Source organism: Podarcis cretensis, assembly GCF_951804945.1.
Source record: "Podarcis cretensis genome assembly, chromosome: 5".
NCBI classification, from domain to species: domain Eukaryota; kingdom Metazoa; phylum Chordata; class Lepidosauria; order Squamata; family Lacertidae; genus Podarcis; species Podarcis cretensis.
The window spans coordinates 96,725,576-96,751,240 of NC_137174.1; the positions used below are offsets into that span (position 1 = coordinate 96,725,576).

General features: G+C 43.7%; 1 protein-coding gene across 2 annotated transcripts in view; it reads right to left on the reverse strand.

The window, feature by feature from the left end:
* The window catches only part of LOC307217028 (cytochrome P450 2J2-like), a 65,228-nt gene extending 43,728 nt beyond the window's left edge, over positions 1–21,500 (reverse strand). The window contains exons 1-6 of one of the 2 annotated variants that reach the window (XM_079978026.1): positions 21,182–21,500; positions 13,566–13,728; positions 11,486–11,635; positions 9,818–9,978; positions 8,176–8,352; positions 259–400 (exon numbers count right to left, since the gene is read on the reverse strand). In XM_079978026.1, the coding sequence (XP_079834152.1) occupies positions 259–400; positions 8,176–8,352; positions 9,818–9,978; positions 11,486–11,635; positions 13,566–13,728; positions 21,182–21,412 (1,024 nt within the window). In that variant the 5' untranslated portion in view covers positions 21,413–21,500. The remainder of the gene's footprint in view (positions 1–258; positions 401–8,175; positions 8,353–9,817; positions 9,979–11,485; positions 11,636–13,565; positions 13,729–21,181) is intronic. The other variant, XM_079978025.1, reaches the window with a different exon arrangement.
* Between the last annotated feature and the right edge of the window lie 4,165 nt (positions 21,501–25,665).

Genomic DNA, 25,665 nt, shown 5'->3' on the forward strand with positions numbered 1-25,665 from the left:
ACCTGAATAATAATTTTCAGAAGAGTAGCCTCTTGCAGCAAGATCTGCCGGGATCTTCCAGAGATCTGGAGCATGGTGCCGTCAGTATGCTGGTGACACACAGCTCTGTCTCTCCATTCCATCTGAATCAAGAGAGGCTTTGAAGGTGTTTGCCCGGAAGTAGTAATGGGCTGGATGGGGGCCAATCTGAGAGAAATTCAGGTCCAGGATCAAGAGGTCAAAATGGCCTCTTGCTGCCATTGCACAGTTCCCTCTCACCTTGAATATCTGGATGTGTCGCCATGAGGAGCAGCGCCCATTGCAGAGAGGTAGCAGTTGTCTCTGTTCCAGCAATAAAGAGGTCAAAAATACACTGAGCCAGGTTGTCCTCATTGTAGGTAGAGTAGGGGTCATCCTTGTTCTGTTGTAAGCAATAGTGGAGGTTAGATTCAGTTCACAGTGACTCACAGGCCCCAGTCAGTTAAACTAAGACCAGTGGATCGGGGCTTCCGGGTTAGCGCCATCGACTAATGGCGGATTCCCTCCGAGTTCCGGAGGGAATCGGCTCCGCAGGATCGGGTCTTGTCCACGGCGACGATGCGGGGACCCTTAAAAATCACAGGCGTAGATGCCTGTGAGCGTGGTGACTCGGCGGGCACCATTTGCGCCCCCCCAATCTGCGAAGGAGCCTTTTTAAAGGCTCCGGAATGGGGATGGGGTGCGGTGCGGTGCTGAGAGTAGACTGCTCCTTCTGCGGAGCGAAGCCGCAAGCCATTGTCGGAGAAGCGCTGACTTTTTCCTTGGAACAATTGGACCTTAAAGTAATAACCCGTGAGTAACATGGAATTTGGAATTTAAAGAAAAAAATTTCTTGAATCAGGAACGAGCGGGGAAGGGTCAAAAAGGAAGTCCGCGCCCCCCCCTTTGTAAATATTTTAAAGCAAAGAATCTGCTCTCTAAGGTCGAGAGAATTCTTTCTTTTTCTAAAAGTCTTTAACCTTCATGACTTGACACTATAAGAACCTTACCGGAGGATAAAAGATTAACTTTGGGAGCTAAAGTTTCACCCCCCTGGACCCGGGGGCGTCCCACGAGAGAGCCTGTGGATGAAGTATTGAAGAGTTTGACAGCTGTCAAATTAGCTGTCAAAAGGAAAGGAAAAAGGGAACTTTGTTTCTGTCGCTTCTGCTGGTTATATTTGCTACAACTTCTTGAAAATAAGGGAGGGCTGATACAAACTAACTTGATTATTAGATTTGAACTGAAAGACATTAAGGAACCAAAACCCCCCTAGAGGGGTTTTAGGGACATTACAAGAATGGCTGGAGGAGGTAAAACTCAGACTGAATTGGATAGAATACTTGTTCTCTTGGGAAAGTTACAAGACCAAACCGATGTTTTGACTACAAGCGCCAATACTTTGGTCTTGGCAGTAAATAACATTGTTGAAGCTGATAAGGATTTGAAGCAGGAAGTTTATACAATTGAACAAATAGAGAAATTTGAGAGCCATGAAAATATGGAGAAAGAGATATATGCTGCCTCTGAAGAAAAGGAAGGAGGAGCTGAAATCTTGCAGACGTTAAAGGAGAGCTACAATTTGTGGCCTGACATGAAGGCAACAAAGGAGAATAAAAAATTGAAGTGGAAAGTCTGGCCTGACTTGGAGAGTGCAAAACTGAGAGATCTCCTCATGTGGGGATCTGAAGACCTAAGGATTATAAACTTGACCAAGGTGGAAGTTGGAGCTTTGGGGACATTTGGGTTTGAAAGGAAGATGAAACAAGATTTGGTGTACCCCATAGGTTTTACTTTTAAGTATGGAGGGCTGGTTGGAAAAAATATGGATCCTGTTGGGCTGGAGCTCCTCCGAGATTTGGGGTTCAACATTAAGGACTATCAAAAAGGCCGGCAGAGAGGAACTGAAAGAGATTTAAAAGCCTTGGACGTGAGATCTCCAGGCTAAACAGTATATTAGACTGATGAACACTCGTTGGGGACTGAAACCGGGAAAGGGGTGGGGGAGTCTGGGAATCCAAAGGGTATATAAGTATAATTTGCTTTGTTTTAATTCGCTTTGTTATTTGTATGGAAGTTGGGAAAGCTGTGGAAGGGAAATCTTGGTCGACTTTAGGAAATATGTTCAAGAAGGAGCAATGATGTATAAGTATTGATGTTTAAGTTTGGATAAGTTAAAACTGGCTTTTAGAATGGTTAAAATGAAATGAAAATAAGGTTTGCAAAAATAAAATTGAGGAAATGGAAGAAAGAGGAAAAGTAAAATATGTTCAAGAATGAGTAAGGATGTATAAGTATTGAAGTTTAAGTTTGGATAAGTTAAAATTAGGTTTTTTAAAATGGTTAAAATCAAATGAAAATAAGGTTTGCAAAAATAGATGACCAAGATATAGTCGAAAAAGCGCAGAAAAGGATGAAAGAATTCTTTAAGGATAATATGAATAAAGGCACCAAAACTAAGGTGGTATGGGATGCGGGCAAGGCAGTGATGCGGGGCTTTTTTATTCAGCAGAATGCCATTAAAAATAAAGGAAGAGATAAAGGGAAAAAGGACATTCTGAAACAGATAACGGACTTGGAGGGGAAATTAGTTAAAAAACCTAATAATAAGAGAATAAAAGAAAATATTAAAGTACTGCAAGCCCAGTATGCAACAATAATAAATAGGGAAGTAGAATGGAACATAAAAAAACTAAGACAAAGAACGTTTGAGTTTGCGAACAAGTCAGGGAAGCTTCTGGCATGGCAAACCAAGAAAAGAAAGGAACAAAGCACAATAAATAAAATTGTTGTGAACGGAGAAGAAATAACTAACCCCAAGGAAATAAGGAAAGTTTTTCTGGATTATTATAGAGGATTATATAAAAATAGAGAGAGATATAACCAGAGAAAAATAGAAAGATTTTTGAAAGATAAGCAGGTTCAGAAGATTCCAATAGAGAAAAAAGAGCAATTAAATACCCCAATAGAGACAGAAGAAATAAAATCAGCAATTAAAGAATTAAAAAGAAGAAAAGCCCCGGGCACAGATGGCTTCATGGCAAGCTACTATAAAGAAATGGAAAATATTGTATTGGCACCACTGAGAGAAGTAATGAATAATATTTTGAAAGAAAAAGAAATACCAGATACATGGAAGGATGCTTTCATTACTTTAATCCCAAAACAAGATTCAGATCTGTCGAAAGTTAAGAACTACAGGCCGATCTCGCTGCTAAATGTCGATTATAAAATCTTTGCAGGAATACTGGCAAGTAGAGTTAAAAACATATGGTCAGAATATATCCATGGAGATCAGGCAGGCTTTCTGCCGGGCAGGCAAATGAAAGATAATATTAGAAGTATAATAAATTCCATAGAATACTTGTCTGCCAGGTATGATAAGCAAGCCATAATGATGTTCGTGGATGCAGAGAAAGCATTCGATAATATAGTTTGGGACTTTCTACTAAAACAGTTAGAATATATGGAGGTCGTATGAACTTCTTCAATGGAATAAAGGCAATCTATACGGAGCAAAAGGCCAAATTGATTATAAACAACGTGGTGTCAGAAGAAATAACGGTAGCGAAGGGTACAAGACAGGGTTGCCCACTCTCCCCGTTGCTATTTATAATAGTACTGGAAGTACTTCTGAACTCAATAAGACAAAATAAGAAAATAAAAGGGATTAGAATTGGTCAAAATGAATATAAAGTTAAGGCGTTCGCAGACGATTTAGTAATAACAACAGAAGATCCGCTGAACTCAATAAAAGAGATACTAGAAGAACTGTTACAATTTGGTAAGGTGGCTGGCTCAAGTTAAATAAAAGAAAGACTAAAATAATGGTGAAGAATTTAGATTCGAAGGCAATCGAGGAATTACAACAAACAGAAATAGAAGTGGCCAAAAAGGTGAAATATCTAGGAATATGGATAACCCCGAAAAATATAGACCTATTTAAGAATAACTATGAGCAGGTATGGAAAGAGATAAAAAAGGACTTGGAGAGGTGGGGGAAGCTGAGATTGTCATTCTGGGGTAGGATAGCTTTAATTAAGATGAACATTCTCCCGAGAATGTTATTTCTGTTCCAGAACTTACCGATAATCAAGGGCACTAAGATATTTAAAGAGTGGCAAAGAGGAATCTCAAAATATGTCTGGCAGGGCAAAAAACCAAGGATTAAGTTTAAATTGTTAACAGAAGCTAAAGAAAGCGGGGGATTTGCTCTGCCAGATCTGAAATTATATTATGAGGCATCGTGCCTTTGCTGGGTGAAAACGTGGATAAAATTGGAAAATAAGGAACTATTAGATCTCGAGGGGTTCGACAACAGAGCAGGATGACATGCGTACTTATGGCAGGGGAAGAGGAAACACAAGGGTTTCGCAACACATATCTTTAAAGGCCCTCTAATGGAAGTTTGGGAGAGGAATAGATTTTTACTAGAACCTAAAGTACCACACTGGCTATCCCCATTGGAAGTTATGAGCGTGAAAAAAGTAAACATGAGAGGTGATTGGATAACTTATGAACAACTGTTAACAAAAGTAGGGGGGACATGGAAACTGAAACCATATGACCAGGTTAAAGAAAAAGTTTATGATTGGTTACACTATTTCCAAATAAACGAAATGTTTAGACAAGACATTAAAGAGAGAGGATACGCGGATAAAGAATCTAAATTCCAGACTGAAATAATAAACAATGATTATAAAATTCTTTCTAAAACGTATAATATGCTATTAGAGTATAACTTGATAGATGAGGAAGTGAAGTTGGTGATGATTCATTGGGCAAGGGACATCGGCCATAATATATACTATGAAGAATGGGAGAAACTCTGGAAAAAAAATCTTAAATTTACAGCTTGCATAATGTTAAAAGAGAACCTTATGAAGATGTTTTACCGTTGGTATATAACACCTGCAAAATTAGCAAAAATATATAAAACTTGCAATAAATGCTGGAAATGCAGGGAAAAAGAGGGATCCTTCTTCCACATGTGGTGGGACTGCAGAAAGATCAAAGGTTTTTGGGAAAGTGTATATAATGAAATGAAGAGTATATTAAGATACAACTTTGGGAAAAAGCCGGAGGCTTTTCTGTTAGGCCTAGCAGGAAGTGATATAAAGAACAATGACAGTAAATTCTTTCAATATGCAACAACGGCCGCAAGGGTCCTATTGGCTCAAAACTGGAAACAACAGAACATACCGACGCTTGAGGAATGGAGAGCAAAACTATTAGAATACGCGGAGATGGATAGAATGACGGGGAAAATTAGATATTTAAAAGACCAAAGGTTCATGGAGGATTGGGGGAAATTCGTGGAATATCTGGAAAATATAAGTGAAGGTCAGATAACGCTAGTTGGGTTTAAAAAAGCTCTGTGAAAAGGTTGGAATATTGTCTAAAGAGAAAAAGAAAGAAAGAGAAAATAATGTCAATATAAGCTAGGATTTGTGTGAATTTGTTAAATTAGGGTATGGATGATTTGAGGGGAAGCTGAAGGAAGTCTTATAGAAAGAAATCTGTGACAACAAGGTGTAAATTGTGGTATTTTTTGTTTGTTTGTTATGATTTAAAAAACAATAAAAATTATGCAGGAAAAAAAGGAAAGAAAATAAGGTTTGCAAAAATAAAATTGAGGAAATGGAAGAAAGAGGAAAAGTAAAACAACAACATGCTAAAATAAATTATTAAGTTAAAGTTGAGAAATAAGTAATAAGGACTTGCTGAGTTAACAATTTAAATTGGAATACAAGAAGGGGAGGTGTGAGGAGGTCTGAGAAAGAGGGTAAATGAAAATAAGCAATTGAAATTTTATGTGTTTTTAATTGTTTTTAAGTTTTGTATTTTTGTATTTTTTGTTATTTTTTGTCTATGTTTTGCTATGTTTTGTTATTGAAAATCCTAATAAATATTCATTAAAAAAAATAAATAAACTAAGACCAGTGGATCTTATGCCAGTATAAGACCTGGAAAATGGGCCTTCCATATAATATACAAGTATTAATAAAAATTGCAGGCCGTGAAGTGCCTCTTTAAATGAGGGGGTGCCTTTCCTGAGATTATGCCTGCTGCGACACAGATGTGCTAAATCAGAAAAGTATACTTTTTGCTTCAAAACTATTGTTTTTTCCATTTACGTATGTAAATTTTATTGATTAATCAACATAAGTGCATACAGTTAATCGACTAAGACTTACCTCCATCAGTTTCCAGGTGACCTGCTCCTTGAGCATTCATCCTGATTTGTTTGTGAGGAGGTTAGATGCTGTTGCATCCAAGGAATTGTTACCCTGCACTTCCAAATGCAATTCCCTGTCACTTTCCGTATCTTAGGGGGGGGGGGAGTAGATCATTGTTCAAAACCTCCAACAATCCTCTATAATCGTGCACCCTAAATTTGCTTGTTTGCGATTGAATCCCATCCAAAAAAAAAAATGACAGTCTGGAATCTCAACAAGAGAGAGCAATTGCTACTAACCTAGATGGCTTTAAAAGAGCACTATGAACAGCTGCTAAGGGATGTGGGTGGCGTTGTGGGTTCAACCACAGAGCCTAGGACTTGATGATCAGAAGGTCGGCGGTTCGAATCCCCGCCACGGGGTGAGCTCCCGTTGCTCAGTCCCTGCTCCTGCCATCTAGCAGTTCAAAAGCACGTCAAAGTGCAAGTAGATAAATAGGTACCGCTCCAGTGGGAAGGTAAACGGCATTTCCGTGCGCTGCTCTGGTTTGCCAGAAGCAGCTTAGTCATGCTGGCCACATGACCTGGAAGCTGTACACTGGCTCCCTCGGCCAATAAATGAGATGAGCGCTGCAACTACAGAGTCGGTCATGACTGGACCTAACGGTCAGAGGTCCCTTTACCTTTTTATGAACAGCTGCTAGCCAGGATGTGTATGCTGTGCCTCCATGGTCGGAGGCAGCAATGCTTCTGAATCCTAGTTGCTGGAAATCGCAGGAGGGGAGCGTTTCTCTTGTGCTTGAATCCTGCTTGCTAGTTTCCCACAGGCATCCTGTTGGCCACTGTGAAAGCAGGATGTTGGACTAGAGAAGCCATTGGCCTGATCCAGCAGCTCTTATTATGTTCCTATACCAGGCTTCCTCAACCTCGGCCCTCCAGGTGTTTTTGGCCTACAACTCCCATGATCCCTAGCTAGCAGGAATTGTAGGTCAGAGATGATGATGATGATTATTATTATTTATACCCTGCCCTCCCCAGCCAGAGCCGAGCTCAGGGCAGATAACACCAGTAGAATTACAGTAAAATCATAATGCGGGGGAAAACAATTTAAAATACAAGTTAAAATGCAATTTAAAATGCAGCCTCATTTTAAAAGGATCCCATAGATCAAAACCATAAGGGGAGGGAAACATAAGGGTCAGACTGAGTCCAAACCAAAGGTCAGGCGTAACAGCTCTGTCTTGCAGGCCCTGTGGAAAGATGTCAAGTCCCGCAGGGCCCTAGTCTCTTGTGACAGAGCATTCCACCAAGTCAGGGCCAGTACTGAAAAGGCCCTGGCCCTAGTTGAGACCAACCTAACCACCTTGCAACTTGGGACCTCCAAAATGTTCTCATTTGTGGACCTTAAGGTCCTTCACGGGGCACACCAGGAGAGGCGGTCCCATAGGTACGTGGGTCCTCGGCCGCTTAGGGCTTTAAAGGTCAAAACCAGCTCCTTAAACCTGACCCTGTACTCCACCGGGAGTCAGTGCAGTTGGTAAAGCACCGGGTGAATGTGACCCCGTGGCAAGGACCCCGTAAGGAGCCTCCCTGCGGCATTCTGCTCCCGTTAGAGTTTCAGGGTCAGCTTCAAGGGAAGCCCCGTGTAGAGCAAGTTACAATAATCAAGCCTGGAGGTGACCGTCACATGGATCACTGTGGCCAGATCAGGACGAGAAAGGTAAGGTAAGGTAAGGATGATGGGAATTGTAGTCTCAAAACATCTGGAGGGCCGAGGTTGAGGAAGCCTGTCCTAGACTGTCAAGGATATGAAAAGATCTACTTTCCCCAACCATTTCACTGCACGGCGGCTGACTAATAAGGGTAGGGGGGATTCCCAGCGGTCCCGCAGATGTTATTGTTTGATCGTAACAGAGAATGCAACGATTCATTGAAGAAGAAGCATTGTTTGATCGTAACAGAGAATGCAACGATTCATTGAAGAAGAAGCAGTTCCTTACCCTCTCCATCTGAGATAGATAGAAATCAATGAAGTCTATTGGCTCGTGCACATTTTGGTCTTCCTTGTGCTTTGCTATCTCATTCTTCGCAAATGAAAAGACCATCTCCATGGAGGACAATGCAGTTTTGTGAGGCCCCGGGAGAAATTTCATGACAGACGGGAGAATTTCATAGAGCTACAAGGAAAGAAAAGGCACATCCTATCGGCAACACAATCCACAAGTCAACTCCAACCTCATGCTTTGGCTTGTTCTTGAGGGCTAGAAATTTCTCCCTGAGTGTCTGAAAGGTGAGATGGAGGAGAAATTCAGTATTGTTCACATTTATAAGTGAACTTTCTGGCCTGAACTTTCTGGAACAATACAGGAACAGGAACAGAGCCACACTTTGAAATCTGCACTCCTCTGATCTTTATAGTGCAGCTCTCCAGGCAAGCAATGTGTAAAAATGCATATGCTAGGGTAAAGGGCACATAAGAAGTGTAGATATTAGTGAAAACAGTGTAAAATTTGCTTTGCAAAGATGTATTGGAGCATAAAGAAGAACCTGCTGTATCTGGGATGGTTCATACGGTACAGCATGACACGCTTAATCTCAGGGTCAAGGGATTCCTGCCCCACATTGGGCAAAAGATTCCTGCATTTCAGGGGGTTGGACTAGATGATCCCCATGATCCCTTCCAGCTCTACAGTTCTATGATTCCATGATCAGGTCGCATCTAGGCCAGCATCCTGTTCTCACAGTGGCCAACTAATTTGAGCACAAGAGCTCCTGTGGTTTCCAGCAACTGGTCTTCAGAAGTATTTGATGCCTCTGACCATGTCTGTGTGGTGAGGTTTCCTTATCAATATGTGCCACTTCCTTCCAAAATGTCCCTTCGTGGAATCTATTTTATTATGGCATTTGCAAGTGTGTACTGAACCTTTATTTGTTTTATTCTGACTGCAATAGTGTGCTCCACACAGTTCTTGTCCTTTGCTCCCATTTTGTTTTTCTTGTTTGCAGGTTGCTGCTTTTGAAAACTCAATAAACATATCTTTTTTAAAGAGAGAGAGTATACCACGGGTAGGCAAACTAAGGTCAGGGGGCCGGATCCAGCCCAATTGCCTTCTAAATCCGGCACACGGACGGTCCAGGAATCAGCGTGTTTTTACATGAGTAGAATGTGTGCTTTTATTTAAAATGCATCTCTGGGTTATTTGTGGGGCCCGCCTGGTGTTTTTACATGAGGAGAATGTGTCATTTTATTTAAAATGCATCTCTGGGTTATTTGTGGTGCATAGGAATTCATTCATTTCCCCCAAAAAATATAGTCCGGCCTGCCACAAGGTCTGACGGACAGTGGACTGGCCCCCTGCTGAAAAAGTTTGCTGACCCCTGGTGTATACTGACATATCCCTTGCAGCAGAGGTAACCCGTGTGGTGTTGCCCAGATGATTTGGACTACAGCTCCCATCATTCCTGATCATTGGCCATGCTGCCTGGGTCGATGGGAGTGGTAGTCCACAGCATCTGGAGTTGACATTGCTGGCTATCTCTGTTTGAACTGATGTCTACTGTAGGCAACCACAGTTCACGGGCCTCCCATCTCATGCTCTCCTCCACTCACCCACCACCCAGCCTAAGCTTCAATCTACTCACGCCATGAAAGAAGCTGCCTCCAAACTGTAAGCTAATCCGAATGGCTTCCATCAGCCTCAGAAATTCTTTATCTTCAACAGAAAATCGGTATCCAAAGGACACGGCACATATCACGTTACAGACTGAATTGATGATGTGTAAGGACGGGTCAAATGGCTGCCCTGCAGATGAAATCTTAATGAGATCCAATGCTTATATATATATATAGATATACACACACACACACATACACAAACACACTTATTATTCTTTTGCTATGCAAAAGGAGAAATTGTGATTGGTTAACAGCTTTTCAAAATCAGTCTTTCTTGCTCCTTATCTCCATTGTTATTCCAATATATGTTCTTGTTTGTTTGTTTTTTTGTTTGTTTGTTTCCAAATTAGAATCAATTAGGCATCCATTTTACAGAAGAATGGGACAGAAGAATGAGGCGATAACTGGGCTTAGTGAGCTGGTAGTGTCTGTGGCACAGAGAAGTCCAGAATCAGAGGCAGAAGCTGAAGCAGGAGGGTGGGAAGAAAGAGACCAAGAGACAGAGATGAGTCAGGCCGGTGAAGAGTCACTGGTGCCTGCCCCTCCCCCCTGCTCTCCCAGAACCAGAAGAGGCATGAAAAGGGCAGAGGAGAGATTGGCTGCATGTAGGCATAGTCTCCGATTGCTTGGGGGGAAACCCTGGAGAGGAGGGGACTTAGGCAGCAGTGGGAACGCAGGGACCTTCAGTCTCAGGAACTGCTCCATGCAGACAAGATCTGCCGGGGATGGGTAGCTGTGCTCATTAAACCTGACACTTCGTCAAGTCCATGCAGATCATGTTTTTGCTAATAAAGAGCTAACTCCAAATTGCACTGTGTGATTTACTGCCAGTTCACTCTACACACACACACACACTCCAGCGCATTTCTTGCTTTCTCAAAAATTTGCTCTTCAGGATCAGGGAACTCTCCTTAATGGTGAGTGATGGAGCACGGCCAGGTTGCAGCAGCAGGGAGAATCTGCAGAATCTGGGAATGAGAGCACCAAGCTCAAGTACAAGTGCCTTTCTGCTCATACAAGTCACTCCTGGATCCAGCCGAAAGTTCATTGTATGCATCACTCTAATTAGTTGCTGTCAACTGCAAATTATTGCCAGAGCCTGAGAATATATTGTATAGTGACCCAAGCCCAACCCTGTTCATTACTTTCAACTTCCTTTCATTATAAACTAAATTAACATTTTGAATTTACTCTGCTAATTGCAGCCTTCCCTAGCCATTGTCATTATAAACCATTAAGAAAGTTCCTTAGTTTAAAAAACAGTTTAACACACTTTGCCTACTCAATAAAATCAGGGTGAGACAATTGCACAATTCACAGACAATGTAATGGTCTCAAACAACAGCAAGTCCTGTCACCTCTGCAATCCATCATCTCCCATGATTATTATTTTTTTACACCAGCAGGATGCAAACTAGGCACTGACTCTGTGCACTGCGGCTGCTAAATATCTGTATTCCCAAGCAATCCCTACCCAGTTTACAGGATGCCAGTGGGCTCTTCTCTCTCAGCTTCCAAAACTGAACCACTCTTCTGCTGTAAGTCCCAGGAAGTTGCCCCAACCCGCAGATTGTCTCAGGCAGAGGTGGATAACAAACCAACCTGAGTTAGCCTCATTTTCTTCTATCACATACCCTTTGCACGTGCAAAGATCTCCACAAGCTCAATGGCCTCCTCTTCTATTTGGTGCTCCATGCCTTTCTTCCCCAGCCCCAGCTTCCGCATAGTAACCACGCTGAACCGTCTCTGCTGCTTCCAGGTGTGACCGTTTGAAAGTACAATACCTAAAACCATCACAGACCACTGAGAAATTATTGCTTACAAAATTCATATAAAAGCTATTACATCAGCAGCCTAGAAAACACAAGTGCAGTTCATGCCTAGGCATTAAAGAACCTAAGAACAGGAAGACTGGTGCAGAATCATTTTTTTCCTTGTAGAGTGTTATATCTCGGATGTGGGACACCAGTAACTTTCAGAAAATGCGTATGAGAAACAAGACTTTCATCATCACTCCCTCTATTACCAAACTCAAGCGCTGAGGGCCAACAGGATTGGAGCCAAAATGAGGCCAACAGCAGGGAGGTATCAGCATGCCCAGTGGGGTCCTAAGGTTTGCAGAATACCTGGGGCCATCAGGATTCAGAGAAAATTAGTGCACGTGAAAACTACTGTTAAAAGAATTCTTTACATTAGTTTTACTGGTTACAATGCTAGTACTTAGAATCATAGAATCATAGAGTTGGAAGAGACCACAAGGGCCATCGAGTCCAACCCCCTGCCAAGCAGGAAACACCATCAGAGCACTCCTGACATATGGTTGTCAAGCCTCTGCTTAAAGACCTCCAAAGAAGGAGACTCCACCACACTCCTTGGCAGCAAATTCCACTGTCGAACAGCTCTTACTGTCAGGAAGTTCTTCCTAATGTTTAGGTGGAATCTTCTTTCTTGTAGTTTGGAGCCATTGCTCCGTGTCCGCTTCTCTGGAGCAGCAGAAAACAACCTTTCTCCCTCCTCTATGTGACATCCTTTTATATATTTGAACATGGCTATCATATCACCCCTTAACCTCCTCTTCTCCAGGCTAAACATGCCCAGTTCCCTTAGCCGTTCCTCATAAGGCATCATTTCCAGGCCTTTGACCATTTTGGTTGCCCTCCTCTGGACACGTTCCAGTTTGTCAGTGTCCTTCTTGAACTGTGGTGCCCAGAACTGGACACAGTACTCCAGGTGAGGTCTGACCAGAGCAGAATACAGTGGCACTATTACTTCCCTTGATCTAGATGCTATACTCCTATTGATGCAGCCCAGAATTGCATTGGCTTTTTTAGCTGCCGCGTCACACTGTTGGCTCATGTCAAGTTTGTGGTCAACCAAGACTCCTAGATCCTTTTCACATGTACTGCTCTCAAGCCAGGTGTCACCCATCTTGTATTTGTGCCTCTCATTTTTTTTTTTTTTGCCCAAGTGCAATACTTTACATTTCTCCCTGTTAAAATTCATCTTGTTTGTTTTGGCCCAGTTCTCTAATCTGTCAAGGTCGTTTTGAAGTGTGATCCTGTCCTCTGGGGCGTTAGCCACCCCTCCCAGTTTGGTGTCATCTGCAAATTTGATCAGGATGCCCTTGAGTCCATCATCCAAGTCGTTGATAAAGATGTTGAATAAGACCGGGCCCAAGACAGAACCCTGTGGCACCCCACTAGTCACTCTTCTAGCTTCTTCTTTTTTTTACACTGCACTACCAGTTCCATTATGGAACTGCGGCTCTTTAATCAATATGTACAGACTGGGAGTGAGTCACTGCCCCAAAACTTTGCAGGTACAAACAACACTGAAAGAAGAGCTTCTTTGTGGCCACTCCAAAAGCATCAAGAGTGCAAACCATCATGAATGCACAGGCCCATGCTGCTCCCTTTCCCATCAGTGCATGTTCTGTTACTTCCTGCTGAAATCCTGTAACTTTCCATTCCGCAAATGTTCCGGGTGGAGGGTTGTCCAGCTTTGATTGGATAATGCAGCAACACTGGGAAAGCAGAACAACTAATAAAGCGGTGTGGATTGTCGAGTATAAATCCACCACTACTCTTGCATCAGTGACATGTTGCAGAAGACGACGCCCATGGGGAAAAGGTACGTCCCATATGGAAGGGTCCTTTGTTTCCTTCACTGGATAAAAGGCTAAGAGAAAACCTCCTACTCAAACCAAGAACTTACCCCTATTTTTTGCTGCACTTTTAAGGAACGGAGTTTCTGGGCGGTCAGCAAAATCATCCGAATGGTTGATTAGGCCTTCCTTGACTGCTTTGTAGCCGGACAGTATGACTGCAGGTATAGGCCCAATCCATACAGTGCAAATGTTCCCATATTGCTTTGCCAACTAACATTCAGATAAAAAAAGGAGAGAGAAGAGATTAGTTATATTCAGGTTATTTTGGAAGCTTCAAGTACTGGCTCATGGGGCCCTGTACATTTTGATTTGAATCATCCCTCAGGAAATGTTGGAGCTGTAAGGTGTGTGAGAGAGATGAATGCTGCAGCCCAGGGAAGTCTTAGAACTTATAATGTAAGGCCACCCAGCTGGATGTTACCGGGAATGGATAGAACATGATCTACTATGCCGGCTGCAGGTTGTGTTTCTTTTGAATCTTTTGTGGTTTCAGTTTTGCAGTGTAAGCTGTCTGGGCTGGGCAAGTGTCACTCGCCATTCAGGGCTCTAGCCAGTTAGCCAGGACCACTATCAGGGTGCTTCATAACATTCCACCTGCTAACTGGTTGTCCACCTCCTCCCACCAGCAGGCTGTGTCCCTGTAGCTCCCTGCTTGTGGTTAACGCTTAGCTGGAATGAAATATTCAACGCAGCAATAGAGAAATTAAAATAATAATTTATTTGTCAGACAAATAAATGAGAGACACAGTGGTATTGGTTACCAAAGCTCTGCCCACTCCAGCCCTGATGGTCAGCACTTATATTTCCTCAACCCAGCCCCCTTGCTCCTCCTTTGGCTGCCTCTGTCCAATCAGCCTGGTTGAAATTCCTATCGGCTGTTTGCTATAACCAATCATAAAAGATACACCCATTTCCTATTACCTTTTATGGGATACAAAGAGCTATATTTCCTTCTATTTATAATTGGCAAACAAGTAGCCATTAACCTTAACAAGGCACCTTAATTACCAGATCACCTTTGCCCCCTTAATTCTAAAATAGAGCAGATGGCTAAAACAGATGGTGGCTAATTTTATTTTAAACAGATGTCAGAGATCTTGGGTTCACATTCTCACGCATCATTAATGAAATTAATGTTCTTTGGAGGTCTTGGAAGAAATATCAACAACCTCAGATATGCAGATGACACAACCTTGATGGCAGAAAGTGAGGAGGAATTAAAGAACCTTTTATTGAGGGTGAAAGAGGAGAGTGCAAAATATGGTCTGAAGCTCAACATCAAAAAAACGAAGATCATGGCTACTGGTCCCATCACCTCCTGGCAAATAGAAGGGGAAGAAATGGAGGCAGTGAGAGATTTTACTTTCTTGGGCTCCATGATCACTGCAGATGGTGACAGCAGCCACGAAATTAAAAGACGCCTGCTTCTTGGGAGAAGGGCAATGACAGGCCTAGACAGCATCTTGAGAAGTAGAGACATCACCTTGCCAACAAAGGTCCGTATAGTTAAAGCTATGGTTTTCCCAGTAGTGATGTATGGAAGTGAGAGCTGGACCATAAAGAAGGCTGATCGCCGAAGAATTGATGCTTTTGAATTATGGTGCTGGAGGAGACTCTTGAGAGTCCCATGGACTGCAAGAAGATCAAACCTCTCCATTCTGAAGGAAATCAGCCCTGAGTGCTCACTGGAAGGACAGATTGTGAAGCTGAGGCTCCAGTACTTTGGCCACCTCATGAGAAGAGAAGTAATAATAATAATATAATAATTTATTATTTATACCCCGCCCATCTGGCTGAGTTTCCCCAGCCACTCTGGACGGCTCCCAATCAGTGTTAAAAACAGTACAGCATTACATATTAAAAACTTCCCTGAACAGGGCTGCCTTCTGAATGTCAAGTAATTCTTTATCTCTTTGACATCTGATGGGAGGGCGTTCCACAGGGCGGGTGCCACTACCGAGAAGGCCCTCTGTCTGGTTCCCTGTAGCCTCACTTCTCGCAATGAGGGAACCGCCAGAAGGCCCTCGGCGCTGGATCTCAGTGTCCGGGCTGAACGATGGGGGTGGAGATGCTCCTTCAGGTATACAGGACCGAGGCCGTTTAGGGCTTTAAAGGTCAGCACCAACACTTTGAATCGTGCTCGGAAACGTACTAGGAGCCAGTGCAGATCTCTCAGAACCGGTGTTATGTGGTCCCAGCGGCCACTCCCAGTCACCAGTCTAGCTGCCACATTCTGGATTAATTGCAGTTTCCGGGTCACCTTCAAAGGTAGCCCCACGTAGAGCGCGTTGCAGTAGTCCAAGCGTGAGATAACCAGAGCATGCACCACTCTGGCGAGACAGTCCGTGGGGAGGTAGGGTCTTAGCCTGCGTACCAGGTGGAGCTGGTAGACAGCTGCCCTGGACACAGAGTTAACCTGCGCCTCCATGGACAGCTGTGAGTCCAAAATGACTCCCAGGCTGCGCACCTGGTCCTTCAGGGGCACAGTTACCCCATTCAGGACCAGGGAATCCTCCACACCTGCCCGCCTCCTGTCCCCCAAAAACAGTACTTCTGTCTTGTCAGGATTCAACCTCAATCTGTTAGCCGCCATCCAACCTCCAACCGCCTCCAGGCACTCACACAGGACCTTCACCGCCTTCACTGGTTCTGATTTAAAGGAGAGGTAGAGCTGGGTGTCATCTGCATACTGATGAACACCCAGTCCAAACCCCCTGATGATCTCTCCCAGCGGCTTCATATAGATGTTAAAAAGCATGGGGGAGAGGACGGAACCCTGAGGTACCCCACAAGTGAGGGCCCAAGGGTCTGAACACTCATCCCCCACCACCACTTTCTGAACACGGCCCAGGAGGAAGGAGCGAAACCACTGTATAACAGTGCCCCCAGCTCCCAGCCCCTCTAGACGGTCCAGAAGGATGTTATGGTCGATGGTGTCAAAGGCCGCTGAGAGATCCAGCAGAACTAGGAAACAGCTCTCACCTTTGTCCCTAGCCCGCCGGAGATCATCAACCAGCGCGACCAAGGCAGTTTCAGTCCCATGGTGAGGCCTGAATCCCGATTGGAAGGGATCCAAATGGTCCGTTTCCTCCAGGCGTGCTTGGAGTTGTTCAGCAACCACCCGCTCAATCACCTTGCCCAAGAATGGCAGATTTGAGACTGGGCGATAGTTGGCCAAATTGGCCGGGTCTAAAGATGTTTTTTTAAGAAGCGGTTTAATGACCGCCTCTTTCAGCGGGTCTGGGAAGGCTCCCTCACAGAGGGAAGCATTCACCACCCCGCAAAGCCCATCGCCCAGCCCTTCCCGGCTCGCTTTTATCAGCCAGGATGGGCAAGGATCAAGGAGACAGGTGGTCGGTTTCACTCGTCCAAGCAGCCTGTCCACATGCTCGGAGGTAACAGATTGGAATTGATCCCATATAACAGGACCAGACAGAACTCTAGCACTCTCCCGCCCTGGCCCTGCTCCCACTGTGGAGTCTACCTCCTTCTGAATCTGAGCGATTTTATCTGCAAAAAACTTTGCAAAAGCATTGCAGGAGATCTTGGGGTCCCTACCAGGCCCCGGTGGTACAGGTGGTTCCGATAAACTGCGAACCACCTGAAAAAGTCTCCTGCTGCTGTTTTCTGCAGATGCAATGGAGGCGGCGAAGAAGGCCCTCTTCGCCGTCGCCATTGCCACTTGGTAGGCTCGACGTTGAGCTCTAACCCGTGTCCGGTCTGATTCAGAATGAGTTTTCCGCCACCGGCGCTCTAGCCATCTCAACGATTGTTTCATCACCCTCAGCTCCGGGGGAAACCACGGGGCTGTCCGGGCTCCATGCAATCGGAGAGGGCGCTTCGGAGCCAGACAGTCAATAGCCCTGGTTAACTCCGCATTCCAGCGTGCCACCAGGGAATCAGCTGAAAGGCCATCAACTTGGGATAAAGCATCCCCTACCACTCTCTGGAAGCCAATTGGATCCATTAAGTGGCGGGGACGGACCATCCGAATCGGTCCCACCTCCCTGCGGAGGGGAAGGGTTGCGGAGAAGTCCAGTTGCACCAGGAAGTGATCTGACCATGGCACTTCTTTTGTTTCGCTTTTAGTTAATGTCAGATCACCAACATCCGTAGAGGTAAACACCAAGTCTAAGGCATGTACGTGGCTATGAGTTGGGCCAGACTTATTCAGGGACAGCCCCATGGAGGCCATGCTTTCCACGAAGTCCCGAGCGGCCCCTTGTAAGGTCGTGTCGGCATGGATGTTAAAATCCCCCAGGACAACCAAGCTAGGTGTCTCCAGGAGCATATCCGCCACGACCTGAAGCAGCTCGGGCAGGGAATCCTTGGTGCAGTGGGGAGGTCGGTACACCAGTAGGAATCCTGTACTGCCCCTATTGCCCAACTTCCAGAACATGCACTCAGAAAACTGGGTCTTCCCAATAGGACGCCTGGTGCAGACTAATGACTTCCTAAGAATCACTGCAACCCCCCCTCCCCGCCCACATGACCTGGGTTGCTGTGCGTAAGAGAAACCTGGTGGGCAAGCAGCGGCAAGGACAGGCCCACCTGCCTCATCCAACCAGGTCTCCGTCACACATGCCAGGTCAAATCCTCCATCCACAATCAGGTCGCGGATGGCAGTGGTTTTATTCATCATTGACCTGGCATTGCACAGCAACACTTTCAGGTCATGTGGGTTTCCCTTGCTGATTACTGTATCCTTCCGGTCAGGACCAGACCTGAAGGCAGGGATAGTCCTCAAACAACGACTAAACCTGCCTCCTCGGTAATGACATGGTCTGGTCTTAGCATAACTCCTCCTCCTGCCCGTGATCACTGAGATCGGGTGTCCCAATACATCTCCCCCTGTGGAACCTGCCCCACCCAATCTATTGGCTGAGGCCCACTCCCAGGCAGCCATGACCCTTCCCCTTAAAAGGCAAAATACAAACTATATAATAATTTAACAGAATAATAATAATAATAAAACAAAACAGAACAGAACAAAACAAAACAAAACAAAGCAAGGAACAATAGTGCTGACTCAGTGCTTATCCCACAGAAGACTCCCTGGAGAAGACCCTGATGTTGGGAAAGATGGAGGGCACAAGGAGAAGGGGGCGACAGAGGACGAGATGGTTGGATAGTGTTTTCGAGGTTACCAGCATGAGTCTGACCAAGCTGCGGGGGGCAGTGGAGGACAGGAGTGCCTGGCGTTCTCTGGTCCATGGGGTCACGAAGAGTCGGACACGACTAAACGACTAAACAACAACAACAACAACAAACAAAGGCCTGACAACCATATGTCAGGAGTGCTCTGATGATGTTTCCTGCCTGGCAGGGGGCTGGGCTCGATGGCCCCTGTGGTCTCTTACAACTATATGATTCTATGAAATAAGAATCTAACATTTCTTACTTTCTAAATCCTTTGCATAATTACATTTAAGCCAATATATTTCATACATTAACATAGATAGCTTTTTAGAAGAATAAACCTTCCCAAAGTAAAAAGGAAGGAACAGTTTACAGCCTCAAAATAAAATAGGAAGAAGCCTCTTTTTCTGTTTACACCCCCCTTCTCCAGCCAGCTGCTTTTTCCATTTGCTCTTTAACCTTAGGAAAATGTGGTTAGAGGCTCTAGTGGGAGGCCCCTGGTATTAACTTACTATTTAATTCTGTTTTTTTCAGCTTTTTTATATTCTGTAATATGTAGGGTCAGTGTAACCTTTGCTCTCAGCCTGTAATTCCCTTTTTACGACTTTGAGAATTGTTTTCTGCTATAAATCAGGGGGGCCCCTTGTCCAGGAGGATAAACATCTTGCCAAAGTACTTAGGCAGATGGTCTTCTGCCTGGCATAAAACATTTGAAAATCTTTAAGCTCATTTTAAAATACAGGCCCTGATCAGATGCCTCATCCCAAAAAAACTTCGCAGCCCTCAATGTGACATTTTGGGGGGTGTCCTCCACACAGCCTAATGCATTTTCTAAAGGGTTTTTTGTGCACTTTTGCAAACCCTAGGATTTTCTTGAGCCTGCAGAACCACTGTCCGGTTCATGGGTGGTGCCATTTTTGGATATATAAGAGGCCATACTTGTGGGGGGTGGCGGTGTGCTGCAGGGTTAGCTGAAGCTTTTGAAGCATTAATAATAATAATAATAATAATAATAATAATAATAATAATAATTTATTATTTATACCCCGCCCATATGGCTGAGTTTCCCCAGCCACTCTGGGTGGCTTCCAACCGAATATCAAACACAATACAGCATCAGACATTAAAAACTTCCCTAAACAGGGCCGCCTTCAGTTGTCTTCTAAAAAGTAAAATAGTTGTTTATTGCCTTGACATCTAGTGGGAGGGCATTCCACAGGGTGGGTGCCACTACCGAGAAGGCCCTCTGCCTGGTTCCCTATAACCTCATTTCTCACAGTGAGGGAACCACCAGAAGGCCCTCAGCACTGGACCTCAATGTCCGGGCTGGATGATGGGGGTGGAGACGCTCCTTCAGGGATACAGGGCTGTTTAGGGCTTTAAAGGTCAGCACCAACACTTTGAAATGCGCTCGGAAACATACTGGGAGCCAATGAAGATCTTTCAGGACCGGTGTTATATGGTGTCTGGGGCCACTGCCAGTCACCAGTCTAGCTGCAGTCTCACATAAAGCACATTGTGGCTGTCACTCCTTGAGGACAGAACACTAGAGATCTCTGCCTTGAGACAGTAGCTTTCTAAGAAGGTGACATATCAAATTAAGATGATAAAAGGTATTTCTGCAGTTAGCACATGGCCTTAAATAACTTTTTTGTACCTGCTCAGACAGGCTTCCCTTCAACCACAAGAATCTCACCTACTCCCAAAGAGTCAGGTCTCTCTCTCAAAGGCAAGAGGTTAGTATTTGTTCCACTGAGGTCTCTTTATTTGTTTCCACATCCATCGATGGGTAGAATATCACAAACTTTTATACGAGATAATGAATATGGCCATTCACCCAGTTATTTTACAATCGGTTAATTTTTATAAAAAAAGAAAGATAATTTTCGTTGGCAATGTGACCAAGCAGAAGAGAATTCTTGACTAATTGGCTGGAGTTACTGGAAAAAACCCTGAAAAACTAATTGGATTGAGAACTGCGTAACTAAATTTCTGATAGGATGCACACTAACCTTTAATATGATCTATAGTTTTGTTGAAGAGAATACCAAAAATATATTGTTTCAAGGATTTCTTCTGCACATAAATTCGTAAAAGACCCATAGATCAAGCGTTCCCACATATGGTCCATGGCCACCAAGAGTCCACAAGCTGCATTAATATGCTCCACAGCATGTCTGTGGATTTGAATATTCATTTTGATTTCTTATTGTATTTGTATTCCTTCTTTTATTTCTTACACTGTGCATTTTTTTTTGCATTACATTTTTACTCTTATGGAATTACATTAAAATTCAATATGTAAGAAATAAAAGAAGCAACAACAAGAAAAACAATTTAAACAATGCAGCACCTAACACAGCACATTGCAATTGCCACAGCAGGCAGAAAAATCTGCCAAGACGCTCAAGCCCTAGATTTCACAGGTGAATCATTATCCACAGTTCTCAAATAAAGGAAATAATTTGCAATGCCTTTTCGCTCGTCCTGTTTTTCAGCTGAAGAAGTATTTTGAAAGAAGTACCTTCATGAAAGTATCCAGGGAGAGCATGACCCCAAACTGCCACATGCCTCCGACGATGGGAAGTCGAAGGGGTCCAGGAGGGTAGCGCTTGCGGGACCAGGGTAGTTTCATCAAGCGCAGAATCTTACGCAGAACCAGAGTAATCAGAGATTCCGATGCTCGCCCCATGGTCCGGTCTTCCTTTATTCCAGGCAGAGCCAGGTGAGAGGAATCACTTTTTTCTGAGGGCATTTTGCGTTCATCAGAGACATCGCCACCTCTCTCATTTTCCCAGCTAGCACCTATTTATGTACTCCACTTTTGAAAGACAAACTGGACTCATCTGACTCTCTAACTAACTAGCATTTATTATAATTAACTATTTATAGCACACCCTCATGACTGTAACTGTTATCAAGATGGCTAATTGTTTTATCCCCATTATATTATAGTCTGGGTTTCCATTGCAGTGAATCAAAATGTTTCTGTCCTGTGACAGCCTTTGGGTCTTGGTTTTGTTTTCTAGTCATTCTTGCTAGCCTCCTTTCCTCTACTGTTCTGTTACGGATTCTGTTACGTCAATAGTTATTTTTATAGTATTTGTTCATTTTATACGAATTTTGTTTTTGCGCCTCTTCTTGTAAACAGAAAACTGAGATATCAGGGTTGTATCTAACTAACTCTTAAGTGGGGTGAGCTGCTTGTCCCATATTAAACCTAGGTCTTGCATTTTTTGTTATTATTATTATTGTTGTTGTTTCTGCAACATTTATTAGATTAACTTCAATATAAAGAACCAAAACAATTCCTGGGGTTTTTCTCCTCCTGTCTACTTCCCTGTCTCCAATAGTTCTATAGCTCAGGCAAGTTTATCCAAGCATAAACATGCTGTCACAAAGATGAGCAAATTATCCATTTCATTTTCTCATTTTTCCATTCTTCAATTCAGTCCCCCAGATTTCTGCCTCTGTTCTTTCTCGAAAAAAATTAAATCCTCATGAAAATTCACCAGCACTTTCCTGCAAATTTCTCCCAATATACCACACCTTTGTAATTTTTGCCTAATATGCATATTTTATGCATGCAATTTTGCACACACTGTTAGTTAGTTAGTTACTTTGACTAACATATGCATGCTTATGCATGCTTCACCCTAGCATATGCATCTTCCGGAAACATCCTTATCGCAACATATATATCGTTTGACATGTATCCAGTTTTGCCATTTGGTTAACCAAGGAAAGGGACCCTATGAATTTCCTGTTTTGGAAGTGCCTCGGGTCACATGCAGCATTTGCTAATTTTGGAATTGCTGGTATATATCCAAACACTGAGTTACGACTCAAGTATTTGCCTGAGTTTTCTTCCAACTCTGAGCCACCTACAGTTTTGCTGCAAGTAACAGACTAATGATATTATCTTTATAGCTAAACTGTCCTACCTGTTTCCATCCACTCTTGAGCAATACGAAACAGGGGTTCAGCAGCATGTCACGATCCTTTAAGTGCTGTGTTGTTATTTCATTTTGCAGGCTACCTTCCTATTTTTGCATGCTTCCTATTTCCAAAACTTTTTAATGTTTTCATTTTATTTTAATGTTTTCATTTTGCAGGCTACCTTCCTATTTCCAAAACTTTTTAATGGGGCCATAAGAGCCCTGCTGGCAGAACCATACCTAGGGGTTGGCCAGGTGGGCATTTGGGGGCTCACTCCAACTTGCTTGTCTCATGCACAACTAAACATGGTAGGTACTTAGGAAGTTGAGGCCACCCTCCCCTTCATAGCTGGCTGATTGATGCTCCAGGATAGCCAATAGTGGAGCAGCAGCCTTTTCAAAGGGCAGAGAGAGAAAGAGCAGGGTCCCACCACTGAGTTTGAGTAATGAAACAGCAGCCAGAATTTTGCTGGCACAGAAATAGAAACAGGAAGAGATGCCCATGAAAGAAGAATGGAGGATGAAACTGATGGAATACGCAGAAATGGACAGATTGACGGGGAGAATTAGGAACCAACGTGACCGGAGATTCTCTGAGGACTGGAAGAAATTTACAGAGTATATCAAAAATTTCTGTGATGAGCAAATAACGTTCATTGGCTTTCAAGAAGCTCTGTGAAATTACTGTTAGAAATATTGTTTAAAAAATAGGATGTGATTAAGAGTATTTGAGTGCAATATAATATTGGGAAATGTGAGACGAGGATAAAAAATAAACGGAAAATTATCAGACAAGCTGAGGGAAGTTCTGGAAAAAGGGGTTTAAGTTAAAAATAGATGTATAATTTTGTAAAAATGTTTTTTTATGGAAAATCTAATAAAAAATATTTATTTTTTAAAAAAGAGTTTGAGTAATGAGTGTGTTTTGTTTTGTTTTGTTTTGTTTTGTTTTGTTTTGTTTTGTTTTGTTTTGTTTTGTTTTGTTTTGTTTTGTTTTGTTTTGTTTGTAAGATGAAACACGTGGCCAGGCATTTGCGGAAGGGGGCTTTCTTTGTTTTGGTCCACTGCCTTTAATTTTTTTACTTACTTACTTAATTAATTAAGTTATATACCATGCTATACCCGGAGGTCTAAGAGTGGTTCATAGAACAAAATCAAAGTATAAAACCACAAAACCAATAACCCTGCCCCCCCCAAATAAAACCACATTTTAAAAGGACATAAGATGTCAATCAAATCTACCAAAGGCCTGGTTAAAAAGGAATGTTTTTGCTTGGCGCCTAAAGGTGTATAATGAAGGCACCAGGCGAACTTCTGTTATTAGCATTTTGTCCCAGAAGCAGCAGCTCTGGTGCCTGTGAATACGAGGTGTCCTCTATTAATCCTGCCAATTAATAATTTTTGGAAAGATGCTCTCCCCGCCCCCCGCCCCCCCCCCCCCTTGTCACACACACCACTAAATGCATATTTTATGATGGCACATGCCACCTACAATTCTTAGAATTGGCTGTGGGTTTTTAAAAAAAGAAATCAGTATTTTTTTCCCCAGCACTTCTTATATCCCTCTATTGCAGACCATCCTTGTTACCCCTTATATCACAAATGCAGGGGGAGGAAGCAGAGACTGGCAGAATCGCTAGGACTTCGTGACTTTCTTCTTGGCAAAGGCTGAAGCTACAAATAGTGACCTGCTCAGGGAAGCCATTCTAGTCTGTTTAAAAAGGCAGGAGTGGGCTGGCCCAAGACTCTGGGGATTATATCTCTAGGAGAAGACTAGGGGGTCTCCAAACAAACTTGGATTCTTTGGGGGACTCCGTGACTGTTAAAGTGGTATAAGAGTGCTTCAAATGATGCTTTAATTAAGATTCCTGCGTTACAGGGGGTTGGACTAGATGACCCCCGGGGTCCCTTCCAACTCTACAATTCTGTGATTCTATGAATGCTATAGATAACAAATGGCTTTTTTAAAAAAGCCTCAAATCTGTGACAAGAAAAGATGTAACCCTAGTTGCTGGGTGAACTTGTCTGACTATGATGCGTGTGCGTGTGTGTGTGTGTGTGAATGAATTAGCATTAGCAGCTATATGGAAAGGGATGTTGGAGGCAAAGCTCTGTTAGGGAGAGAAACAGAAGTTGTTGCTACCTCCAGCTCTTTCTTTCTTTGGCCGGGATTCTACATTTACCATTCTTCTGATAGGCAGAAATTCAGCAGGTGGGGAGGATGTGAGTCATTGCAATTAATGTGCATTGCTAGCTTAGTTCCATAAATTTCATTGGGTCTACTCTATGAGCAGGGACGCTTGTGGTGCTGTGGGTTAAACCACAGAGCCTAGGACTTGCCGATCAGAATGTCGGCGGTTCGAATCCCCGTCACGGGGTGAGCTCCCGTTGCTCTGTCCCTGCTCCTGCCAACCTAGCAGTTCGAAAGCACATCAAAGTGCAAGTAGATAAATAGGTACCGCTCTGGCGGGAAGGTAAACGGCGTTTCCGTGCGCTGCTTTGGTTCTCCAGAAGCGGCTTAGTCATACTGGCCACATGACCCGGAAGCTGTATGCCGGCTCCCTCAGCCAATAAAGCGAGATGAGCGTCGCAACCCCAGAATCAGTCACGACTGGACCTAGTGGTCAGGGGTCCCTTTACCTTTACTTTATGAGTATGACCAGCATTGGATTGCTTTGGATTGCTTTGAAGTCATTTCATTCTGCACCAGTTAAAGTAATTTTAGCCCTCCCCCCCCCCATTTCACCACCACGCCTGGACAGCGCTCCCTGGGCTTCGGGCTGCAGGCTGCTATCCGCAAGCCTTTGGAGCGCAGCAGGCACTCCCGCCGCACTCTGAAGGCTTGTGGATAGCTTCCTGAAGCCTGGAGAGCGAGAGGGGTCAGTGCGCACTGACCCCTCTCGCTCTCCAGGCTTCAGCGAAAGCCTGTATTCGCTCCATAGGACACACATACATTTCCTCTTCATTTTTGGAGGGGAAAAGGTGCGTCCTATAGAGCGAAAAATACGGTATATTATGAGGCATCTTGTTTGTGCTGGATAAAAGAAAGGATAATTTTAAAAAACACGGA